At 40.4% G+C, this 12,543-nt stretch overlaps 1 protein-coding gene across 1 annotated transcript; it reads left to right on the forward strand.

The window, feature by feature from the left end:
* The first annotated feature begins 222 nt into the window (after nt 1-222).
* On the forward strand, nt 223-12,543 carry LOC311123642 (proteolipid protein 2-like). Its single transcript, XM_084197882.1, has 5 exons — nt 223-721; nt 10,540-10,695; nt 10,932-11,030; nt 11,853-11,949; nt 12,053-12,543. Exons 1-4 carry the CDS (start codon nt 626-628, stop codon nt 11,931-11,933), a joined length of 432 nt encoding a protein of 143 aa, XP_084054008.1. The 5' UTR covers nt 223-625; the 3' UTR covers nt 11,934-11,949; nt 12,053-12,543.

The raw sequence follows: 12,543 nt of genomic DNA on the forward strand, positions 1-12,543 counted from the left end.
ACTGTCCAGTTTTAGTGTTTCTTTCAGCTCGTTCCAGTCGCTAGCTGCAGCGAACTGAAAAGAAGAACGACCAGGGATGTGTGTGCTTTGGGGACATTTAACAGAATGTGACTGGCAGAATGGGTGTTGCATGTGGAGGATGAGGGCTGAAGTAGGTATCTCAGATAGTGGGAGTGAGGCCTAAGATGATTTTATAAATAAGCATCAACCAGTGGGTCTTGCGACGGGTATACAGAGATGACCAGTTTACAGAGGAGTATAGAGTGCAGTGATGTGTCCTATAAGGAGCATTGGTGGCAAATATGATGGCCAAATGGTAAAGAAAGTCAGTTTGCCCGTCATTACTTCCTCCTTCAAGCGAGTCATTTCTAAAAGTGCACTTTCCAAATTTTGTTTTCTAGTTTTTCATAGTCCAGGAAGTTGAAGTTTCCATTAACGTTACTCACTCATTCGAAATAGTACCAACTTGGAGAGAAGAAAACCCCGCAGTTAGGAGATAACATCAGTCCGCTTTTTTCAACTGAATTTAACTTAGCTACAAAGTTGTCTTCGTTGAGTTCTGCAACATTGCAAAGGAGAATACATCAGTTATAATTAGTTGGTAAGCTATACATTCAAGTTAGTTATGGCTGATACGGAGGCCGATGTCGATGCGGGCTGCTTGGAACAGCTGAAGGGGTACGTGATGACCCAAAAAGGGACTATTCTCGCCGCAGAAATAGTAAGTTTGTTCCCTATCACTGTTATAGCCAGAGACTCACACAAAGAGTAGACTAGTGCTGTAAATCTGCCTAAACTTACTTCAATAGGAGTAACTAAACTATGAATGGAAGGTCTGTTGTAGAAATATAATATAATTCCCTAGAATAGACCATTACGATGACATACTACTTTGGGTTGCATGGTTTGCATAATGAACTTAGCTTAGACCTATTACTACTTTACTACACTCTTTCTGCAACATATACATATCTATGAATATTTCTATGATGGTATACCAATGATTTGTTCATAGTATGATAATAAATTGGGCCATTTTAAATCTTTGAGACAGTTGTGTGGACTTAGATGAACTGGACCTGGAATGAGAACCATGTGCTCTTGGGGGTGGGGAACAGGCCAAGAGTTAGCCTAAGAGCTTCCAACTGTCACTTCTAATGCGGTGTTGTGCGTGACAGTCCCCTCATTTAGCACCCAACAGTCAAATGCTGACAGTTTAGGTTGAAGATTAAAGTTTACATGCTGGGTGATTCCTCACGAAACTATAACAAAAGAAGGACATAATTTTTCAGATTTTCACGACATTTAATCCATAGAAGGGTCCTTTGGAGGAATAATTATTTACGTATATTTGAAATGTGTATCTTAAAGCATAATTGAGAAATAAGTTGGAATATTCTTGAAGTTTTGGCCATTTTGGCCTGACTCCATAATGTTTTATATGTAGGTGCTATAAAGTAAAACTTGGTGTCATATTAAGCTTTGCCGCTTGCTCTGTAGTATGAGAAGTATTTTGATTTCAATAACGATTTTCTTTCATTCATTTATTAATATAGAAAATATAAACATGAATATTGAAAATATAAAAATGTTATTAGGCTAATTTTCAAAATATTGTTGAACATAATATAGTCTATGGGCATATCAAAGTTCCAGAGTGGGATCTTTCCTAGTTTAAAGTTATGGCCCATTTTATACAGAGAAATTGGCATAGTAGGCATTGTAACCAATCACAGCCCTCCTTTTACTTGTATCATTGCACATCCTGCAAATCATCAGCAGAGGGCAACCATTTTGAATCCATTTTCACATTCACTCTGTTGGTAATGCTTACAAATAACAGTGATCCCAAAAATTGTATACTTTCAATATTCATGTTTATATTTTTCAATATGCATAAGTTAATATAAGAAAATTGTAATTGAAATCAAAATACTACTCATATTACAAAGCAAGCGGTTACCCACTGGGCACAGACGACAGTTCAACGTCTAGTTTTGATTTACATTTGGTTGAGTTGTCAACTAATGTGAATTCAACGTGAAATCAACAAAACATTTCACCATGTCATTGGATTTAGGTTAAAAGTTGGGTGATAAAAAGACTAAATGCCCATACGTTGATAACTTTTTGCAAATCCAGTTAGTTTTCCACATTGATTCAACGTCATCCAGTGGCGACGCGTCATTCAGGGCAGATGGGGCAGAGACCTGTTTTTAGCCCCATGTTATTTTGGCATTAATATGTGTCAAATACAGTGGGGGAAAAAAGTATTTAGTCAGCCACCAATTGTGCAAGTTCTCCCACTTAAAAAGATGAGAGAGGCCTGTAATTTTCATCATAGGTACACGTCAACTATGACAGACAAAATGAGAAAAAAAAATCCAGAAAATCACATTGTAGGATTTTTAATGAATTTATTTGCAAATTATGGTAGAAAATAAGTATTTGGTCAATAACAAAAGTTTCTCAATACTTTGTTATATACCCTTTGTTGGCAATGACACAGGTCAAACGTTTTCTGTAAGTCTTCACAAGGTTTTCACACACTGTTGCTGGTATTTTGGCCCATTCCTCCATGCAGATCTCCTCTAGAGCAGTGATGTTTTGGGGCTGTCGCTGGGCAACACGGACTTTCAACTCCCTCCAAAGATTTTCTATGGGGTTGAGATCTGGAGACTGGCTAGGCCACTCCAGGACCTTGAAATGCTTCTTACGAAGCCACTCCTTCGTTGCCCGGGCGGTGTGTTTGGGATCATTGTCATGCTGAAAGACCCAGCAACGTTTCATCTTCAATGCCCTTGCTGATGGAAGGAAGTTTTCACTCAAAATCTCACGATACATGGCCCCATTCATTCTTTCCTTTACACGGATCAGTCGTCCTGGTCCCTTTGCAGAAAAACAGCCCCAAAGCATGATGTTTCCACCCCCATGCTTCACAGTAGGTATGGTGTTCTTTGGATGCAACTCAGCATTCTTTGTCCTCCAAACACGACGTGTTGAGTTTTTACCAAAAAGTTCTATTTTGGTTTCATCTGACCATATGACATTCTCCAAATCCTCTTCTAGATCATCCAAATGCACTCTAGCAAACTTCAGACGGGCCTGGACATGTACTGGCTTAAGCAGGGGGACACGTCTGGCGGCGTAGTGTGTTACTGATGGTAGGCTTTGTTACTTTGGTCCCAGCTCTCTGCAGGTCATTCACTAGGTCCCCCCGTGTGGTTCTGGGATTTTTGCTCACCGTTCTTGTGATCATTTTGACCCCACGGGGTGAGATCTTGCGTGGAGCCCCAGATCGAGGGAGATTATCAGTGGTCTTGTATGTCTTCCATTTCCTAATAATTGCTCCCACAGTTGATTTCTTCAAACCAAGCTGCTTACCTATTGCAGATTCAGTCTTCCCAGCCTGGTGCAGGTCTACAATTTTGTTTCTGGTGTCCTTTGACAGCTCTTTGGTCTTGGCCATAGTGGAGTTTGGAGTGTGACTGTTTGAGGTTGTGGACAGGTGTCTTTTATACTGATAACAAGTTCAAACAGGTGCCATTAATACGGGTAACGAGTGGAGGACAGAGGAGCCTCTTAAAGAAGAAGTTACAGGTCTGTGAGAGCCAGAAATCTTGCTTGTTTGTAGGTGACCAAATACTTATTTTCCACCATAATTTGCAAATAAATTCATTAAAAATCCTACAATGTGATTTTCTGGATTTTTTTTCTCAATTTCTCTGTCATAGTTGACGTGTACCTATGATGAAAATTACAGGCTTCTCTCATCTTTTTAAGTGGGAGAACTTGCACAATTGGTGGCTGACTAAATACTTTTTTTCTCCACTGTATCAGTTTGCAAACAATGTAAAAAAAAAAAAACATATTGAATTAATTAAGCTGCATACAAACATGTTCTCTTTTTTGCTTTCTTGAGTAAGGCAGCTCCAAAATGCAGGTGTTTCAGCCTAGATCAGTGCTTTCTGTGGTGGTGGGGCAGCCAGTGGAAATACAGAGCGTAGGGGTTGGTAATGTTCTCTAGTTGCGCTGTGATTGGCTCAGTGTTCTGTCACTCATGGGGACACTACGTCACCGCAAAATCAAAAATTCAAGCCCCGTAGAGTTACATTAGAAGTGCCCATACAAGAAGGCTCAAGGTCATTGGCCACAGATAAAATGACATCAAATCATGTTATATCTACAGTAGCTTTGATTGGACTGATCACGTCAACATCATACTTTCAAAATCTTAGCTAGCAAGCTAGCAGTCATTATCATGAATCAAGTCGACAATCTACTGGCAAATCCTTTTCAATCCTTGTCATATGAAGAGAAATTAGAGATAAAACGTCTCGGTGCTCATCAGCCATTGGACATAAACATTACACAACAAGTCGGAAATTGCAGTGGCTAACTGCAAGTATCTCAAAGCAATCACTATTTTGCTTCCCCTGCCTGCTATTCAGTACAGAGGTTGTGTGGTCCACATCTGGATTTAAGGATTTAAAACGTCTGTCTGAAAGGGTCTCAAAACATGAGAATTGTGCATATAGACAACGCTGTTAAACTCGGATTACTGGGGAAATCAAACGTTGTGGCTCTGCTAGACACAGCATATAGACGAGCCATCAACCTTCACAACCAACAAACGGAGGAGAATAGGTAAGTGCTTGCCAGAATTATAGCATGCATTACATTGTGTGGCAATTGGGAGACAGCACTGTGGGGCAATGATGAGTCGGCCGACTCCTTGAACCCAGGCGTTTTCAGGTGTATTTTTGAGACCATGCATGAAGGAGATTACAGGCTACAAAGGCATTATGACGACCAACCAATTTTGAAGGGTACATCAAGCACGATCCAAAACGAACTTTTGGATTATGAAGTGTACAGAGAAGCTATAGCTAAGGAGGTGTCTGAGACTCCTTTTGCGTCTGTACAGGCAGATGAGACCACTGACATCTCCTGTAAATCACAGATGGTAATAGTGCTGCGCTACATGTTACCAGACAACAGGGTGTGTGAGGGGTTTTTGTAGAGGTGAAGGACAAAACTGGTGTTGGCCTCTCCAACACCATCAAACAAGTCCTAGCGCCACTTAATGTCAGGGAGAAGCTGGTTGCACAAACCTACGACAGGGCAGCGGTGATGAGTGGTAATGTACGTGGTGTCCAAACGCTACTGAAGGATTCCTTTCCGACCGCAGAACTCGTGTGCTACCAAGCTATGGCCTTTGGGCAACCAGGAGAAGTTGAAAAGGGAGCTGTTCACTGTCTACCGGCATCCTGAGCTGCACACTGGAAAGACAGCACTTTCTTTATTGAAATCACTCTACGAAAACAACCTGCAGGAGGCCTTGTCTGAGACGGTCACGCTTCTCAAAATCATCATCACCACTCCGATGACAACCGCCGAGTCAGAGAGAAAGTTTTCCACCCTTAAAAACCTTCATACACAACTTCATGGGCCATGAAAGGTTAAATGCATTGGCCATGCTGTCAATCCAGCATAACTTCATCCAGAGAATGCCAGACTTTGATGACAAAGTAATTGAGGAGTTTGCCCACAAGAAGGACCACCGTGCCAACTTCCTGTTCAAGCGAGCACAGCACAACAATGGTGAGTCCATAAATATGTCTAGTATGCTGCTGCATAAGTGATGTAATATGCCAGGGAGATATGTATACTGTAGCTAAGAAAGTAATACTAAGTGTATGTTTTGTAGTAAGCAGTTAGTAGCCCATGTGCCTCACCCAAAAATGTGGTCCCTTTCCCCCCTTAGAACTTAGCCTACTGTTCTGACTTGGTGGTGCACATGTAGCCTATAGCCAGTTTTAGAGAAATGTCATCATCGAATATTGTCACAGCTTTTATTGCCTGCTTACCTGCCCCCATTGTAAGAGCTTTCATTGTCTGCTTATGTGCCCCTGTTAATTTAGCCTACTGTTCGGACTTGGTGTACAGGGAAAATAACGTAAGAACAGCTCATGTTCTGAATTATGTCGCTGTCCATTTCAAAAGTGCTGAACGAATACGGAATATAGCCTACTGTTCTGACTTGGTAGTGCACATGTAGCCTATAGCCTGTTTTAGAGAAATGTAATCATCGAGTATTGTAAGAGCTTTCATTGTCTGCTTATTTGCCCCCGTTATTTATCCTACGTTTCTGACTTGGTGTACAGGGAGAATACTGTAAAAAGGGCTAAAGTTCTGAATTATGTCGCTGTCCGTTTAAAAAGTGCTGAACAAATGGGCGGCATATAGGTGACATCCGTCTCAGCTCGCTAATGTCTTAATCGAAATTACGGCTTGCCTCTTAACTGCTTATTGTCATATATGCCATAGTTTGTACATCTGCATTGTTATATTGCTAATATAGGTATATCTCATTAGGATCGTATTAATAATTTTGGGCAATGTTAGAACGATGCATTTAATTGTTTTTCTTACTTTGTGTGTTATAATTAGCTCTGGTGCTTTTCTCCACGAGGAGGGTGGTAAGTTACAAACCCAACAACATTATATTATAGTATCCCCTCCTCATAACCATGTTTGCCAGTGACAGTCTCTTACCATTCAAATATTTTTGTTCAACAAAAATGTCAGTAATAGACCCATGTAATTCCAATTCATATTGTGAGGGTTGTTTTGTTTACGCAATGCGCTGTCAGTGCGTCTGTATATTGTGTATTGTATTGTCCTTCCTTTTTAGACCACATTGGCCTAATAAAATTATTCATTTGGTAGGCTAACCGCTGAGTCTGGGTCTCTATCTCGCTCTTTCTCTCTCTGTGGTGACTTAAAGAAGAGTACAGTTAAGGCCTCAACATCTTGCTGAATTTATCTGAACTAATATCTATCTGAATTTCTGTCGCTGTCCATTTCGAAATTACTGAACAAATAGGCCTACCTCATCGCAGCTCGTTTGCTTGCATTTGCTTATACTTAAGAGCTAAGTGTGTTAATTATATAAGAAGAAACATTGTAAATTTACTGAACATAAATGTAATAATGTTTGTGTATGGTTCAAAAGTCAAAACTCATGTCGACCTTCATTATTATTGAAGGAGAATACGGTTCTTATCCAGTTACACAAATCCACAAGGAGTCAGCAGAAACCATATTTATTTAAGCAAGTCAGCCATAAGCTCCACTCTCGGGACAGCTTTATGTAGACCCTAAAAGTTTCTGGGCACCGTTTGTCACCGTTATAGTGCATTTCATGTATTGTTTAGAGTTGTGTAGTGGCTTGGCTGGCATGCATCTAAAAAAAATTGGTTGTTTGCCCCACCAAGATTGACACACTCAAATCGGCACTGACGTCATCACATTTTTGGGTGTTTAAATGAACATTTTTGGGTGTTTAAATGATGAGGAAACAATGTTGATTCAATCAGTTTTTGCCCAGAGGGAAGCTTCATATGACACCAATGTTTGCTTTGGAGCTCCTACAGATTAAACATGATGGAGTCTAAATGTCACAGTAAAATCATGGTATTTCTTTCTAGTTTCGTGAGGAATTAATGATTTGTGACAGTTAGTGAAACATGAAATGATGACTGACCTCTCACAGTGATTAATAAAGAGTTGGCATACAGAAGATAGCCCTATTTGGTAAAAGACCAAGTCCATATTATGTCAAGAACAGCTCAAATAATCAAAGAGAAATGACAGTCCATCGTTACTTTAAGACATGAAGGTCAGTCAATACAGAACATTTAAAGAACTTTGAAAGTTTCTTCAAGTGCCGTCGCAAAAACCATCAAGCACTATGATGAAACTGGACCGCCACAGGAATGGAAGACCCAGAGTTACCTCTGCTACAGAGGATAAGTTCATTAGAGTTACCAGCCTCAGAAATTGCAGCCCAAATAAATGCTTCACAGAGTTCAAGTAATAGACACATCTCAACATCAACTGTTCAGAGGAGACTGTGTCAATCAGGTCTTCATGGTCGATTTGCTGCAAAGAAACCACTACTAAAGGACACCAATAATAAGAAGAGACTTGCTTGGGCCAAGAAACAGGAGCAATGGACATTAGACCGGTGGAAATCTGTCCTTTGGTCTGCAGTCCAAAGTTGAGATTTTTGGTTCCATCCGCCGTGTCTTTGTGAGACGCGGTGTGGGTGAACGGATGATCTCCGCATGTGTATTTCCCATCGTAAAGCATGGAGGAGGAGGTGTTATGGTGTGGGGGTGCTTTGCTGGTGTCACTGTCTGTGATTTATTTAGACACTTAACCAGCATGGCTACAACAGCATTCTGCAGCGATACGCCATCCCATCTGGTTTGGGCTTAGTGGGACTATACTTTGTTTTTCAACAGGACAATGACCCAACACACCTCCAAGAAGGAGAGTAAAGGAGTGCTGCATCAGATGACCTGGCCTCCACAATTACCTGACCTCAACTGAATTGAGATGGTTTGGGATGAGTCGGACCTCAGAATGAAGGAAAAGCATCCAACAAGTGCTCAGCATATGTGGGAACTCCTTCAAGACTGTTGGAAAAGCATTCCAGGTGAAGCTGGTTGAGAGAATGCCAAGAGTGTGCAAAGCTGTCATCAAGGCAAAGGGTGGCTATTTGAAGAATCTCAAATATAAAATATATTTTGATTTGTTTAACACTTTTTTGGTTACTACATGATTCCATATGTGTTATTTCATAGTTTTGATGTCTTCACTATTATTCTACAATGTATAAAATAGTAAAAATAAAGAAAAACCCTTGAATGAGTAGGTGTTCTAAAAATGTCGACCGGTAGTGTATGTCCAGTCATATATGGACATTGATATTCAGCCTATAGGCCTATCAAATGTAGGGCAAACGCAACCGTTTGAAAGGAGCACAAGCAGAGAGAGACAAAGTGGTTACGTGTTATGATGAAAAGAGAAATGCACTACGGATGACGTCCAAAATAATGCACAGGCCAATAAAATGACTTTTATCCCACATTATGCTGAACCCATCTGGCTTAAGTTAACCAGGATGTATGTAAAGGCAATACACTCCAGGAAAGAGTTTATTGCATCATCTGTGGGCTACTACCACACTTTTTACTGGGTTGGCCCTAGCTTGGCTTACTGCTCTGTGGCCAACACATTACCTATTCCTTGGTGCTGCACAATGGACTGTAGTCAAGGTGATTTGGCAGCCTGAATTTGATTGTTTTTACATGTGATTGTTTTTACACAGAGCATTTGATTAAAAAGACCAAAACCCAAATCATCCAACCTACCCCCTTTACATGTATTATTATGTAAATAATGCATACCAAACCATGCAGTTCACACATAACCAATTTTAACTAATATTTTTTGGAATGCATCAAATCAATGAAAGATTGGGTAGGTTTGCAATTGCATGCAAAGTTGACAAACACCAATATCTTCCCTTAACATCTCACTCACCTTATTTCACCGGAATGGAAGAAACAGTGTTTACAGCAACTTCTTTTTTATTGTAATATCACAAATGGACGTGGCAGTTTCACCATTAAGAATTACAGTTTCAAAGAAAGACATCCAAACATCTTAGGATAAAAAATATCAACCCCAACACTGGGGTCTTAGTCAGTGTGATATAGGCTACTAAACTGATTGGCGTATATGCCTACACTCATAGAAAAAAAAGGTGCTATCTAGAACCAAAAAGGGTTATTTCGGCTGTCCCCATAGGAGAACCCTTTGAAGAACCTCTTTTGGTTCCAGGTAGAATCCTTTTGGTTCCATGTAGAACCCTTTTTTTGTGTTCCATGCAGAACCCTTTCCACGGAGTGTTCTACATGGAACCCAAAAAGTTCTACATGGAATGAAAAAGGGTTCTACTATGGGGAAAGCCGCAGAACCCTTTTGGAACCCTTTTTTCTAAGAGTGTACTATGTTTGTTGTTGTTGTTTTGTGTGTTTTGGGACAGCCTCGAATGTTTGTTTACTTCATTGCGTCACCACAGGGTCTTTAACCCCATATAGACTGAGTGGGTGTGTTTATTGTGTCCTGTTGTAAGATGCTAGTGTGAGTGTGAGTCTGTGACATGGCAGTTAGGGTGTCTGTCCATTTGACTGTGCTGCCCCTTGGTCTCACTGGGCCTTGGAGTAGAAGGCTATCATGGATAGCATATGGGTCAAAAGTCAACCGGCATAATGTCTTCCTTTGTTTAATATGACTCCGAGATTACTCTTCCTATCACTGCTGATCTTCGGTCTGGGATGAGTTTTAATCAAGCCATTCAACCAGAACTGCTAATTCAAATGGAAGGGACGAATTTGGAGCCTAATTGTCAGTTTGTTGTAAACTACAGCGAGACGTTCTCAAAGGATTCCTGGATACGTAGCAGTGATTTCCTTAAAAGGAAATGCTATGAATAACATCCCAAGGTCAAGCAATTAGGCTACAGATGCATTGAGCCAAAAAGCAATTTTTGTGTACCACAGATTTGTACCTTTATTAACATTTTGCACCAAATATTTTCACGCAGGCTGCTTTTTCCCTCCTCTTCCTCTCTCTCTCACTCTCCTTTTTCCCACATATTCATTTTCTGTCCTTTTCTTTCAGCTCATCAGTATTATCATCATAATCTGCTATGCTGCATCATTGTATGGATGTTTTGTTGGAGTGGCCATCTGTGAGATGGTCTCTGCCATCTTATTTTTTGTCGTCTTCATGATGGAAATGGACAAGTCCATCAAGGTGGTCAACTGGGTCTGGAGTGTGAGTACAGTATATGTTTACACACAACACACACACACACACACACACACACACACACACACACACACACACACACACACACACAGAGAGATACACATTGAGACACAGAGAGACACAGAAAGAGAAGCATACAGACACAATTAAAGATACATTCATAAAAACGAACAGTAACACAAGGACTTTCCAAGTGCTTATAGAAGGACAATCATTCACTAATGTTGGTCTCCTCCTACCAGGATCTTTTCCGTGCTACTACTGGTGCAGCCGTGTACCTCATTACCTCTCTAATCTGTTTGATTCATAGAACTGGGGATGGTGCCCGTATTGCAGGAGTGGTGAGTCAAATGTCTAACCACTGTCGTGGAAATTCTAATCAATAATGAGGAGAGACAAGGTCAATCAACAATCAGGATATTACTTTATTCAAAACAAATGAATAAGGTAGTAAGTGATTGTTGGGCCGAGAGCTCTGACATAGAGACAATACAAATATATTTTATAGCAAAGATACACCCTCTCAGTCTACATGACAAACAGCAGATGTGTGGAATGAGTCAAAGGGTTAGGATTTGTATGAAAGAAATGAATAATTCACAGCAGACGGTATCTGCGGTGAAGACTGTTCTCATTGTATGGAAACCAGGGTTTGGCCCCCAAGACAAGGTTCTTATCAACATGATTCATACCCGAGCCATCTCTCCCTGGTACCTTACATTACACAAACACCAATTCAGTCTATGAAAATGCAGGCTCAGTCAGACCGGAGACATCTCCCTCTCACACACCATTAATCATGGACTGGAATGTAGCTGTTGGTTTTATCACCTAGCCATCCCTAAATCAATTGTCAGCTCCAGATACCCCTATCTCGAGTAAAACCCATGTCCTTGACCACACGCCTAGACTAGCTGCAGGGAGCTGGAGTAGAAACCATCCCTTTACAAAAACACAGCATTAGTAGAACAGTATATAATTGTTAACTATTAATATTAAACAAATTCTCTCACACCACCCTGAGATTTTTGAACAGATACAAATGAAAGCATCTCAAATTACTTACTTCTTCAGCTCTCAAATGCTTCAGCCCAATTCATCACTGAAAAGTATAACTTTTTGGTTAGATTATGTTTAGATTAAACATGATTCCATTCCCTTAGTTGTTTGGCCTGCTGGCTGGGATCCTGTTTGCCTATGATGTCTACACCATCTTCCTGGTCATCAAGAGCAACAGGCAGTAAACAGCATCGCCCACTGGTGGGTATTTTGGACAAGGCTGCAGCTTTGCTATGAATTACAATTTGGACTTTGACATTTTCTCACCTAATTTTCTTTGTTCTATTCCCTGCTTTGTTTACAGACTAAAAAGTTTAAGCACGAAGCTATACCCCAACTTAGCCAATGAAAGAAAATGAGTTGACAATGAAGAGAGAAAGAAGTGGAGCAGGTTGGAAGGAAGTTTGATGCTCAAATGAAGAGATTAATAGCAGAAATTAACCAATGTTAGGGTCAGAAGAGAGAAACATCTACAGTACATCTATGGCTGACACAGAGAGGATAATGTTGTACTGCACTGAGATCTGTATGTTCAAAAGAACCATGTAAATTCCAGGAGGGATTCCCTTGACTACCACTATTCCAGTCTCGGTGTACAATTCTACCGTCCCATTGCTCAATATTTAGTATTGTGAAAAAGGGAAAGCTTTGGTCAGTTTTCACACTAGTACATCATTTGTTTTCTGATCTAATGAACTAATGTGTAAAAATATGTTTCTGTTGAATTACATCCACTGCTGAAGTTTTGGTTTGTATTAGAAATGTGATTGTAGCATTACATTTATAGAGGTGCTC

Source organism: Coregonus lavaretus, assembly GCF_964263955.1.
Source record: "Coregonus lavaretus genome assembly, contig: HAP1_SCAFFOLD_3292, whole genome shotgun sequence".
NCBI classification, from domain to species: Eukaryota; Metazoa; Chordata; class Actinopteri; order Salmoniformes; family Salmonidae; genus Coregonus; species Coregonus lavaretus.

What these genes read in the sequence shown, in the direction of transcription:
- LOC311123642 (XM_084197882.1), top strand. Translation starts at nt 626, where the DNA reads ATGGCTGATACGGAGGCCGATGTCGATGCGGGCTGCTTGGAACAGCTG. An exon ending in CTATTCTCGCCGCAGAAATA is followed by an intron (nt 722 to 10,539) that starts GTAAGTTTGTTC and finishes CTTTTCTTTCAG; the next exon opens with CTCATCAGTATTATCATCAT. An exon ending in GTGCCCGTATTGCAGGAGTG is followed by an intron (nt 11,031 to 11,852) that starts GTGAGTCAAATG and finishes CCATTCCCTTAG; the next exon opens with TTGTTTGGCCTGCTGGCTGG.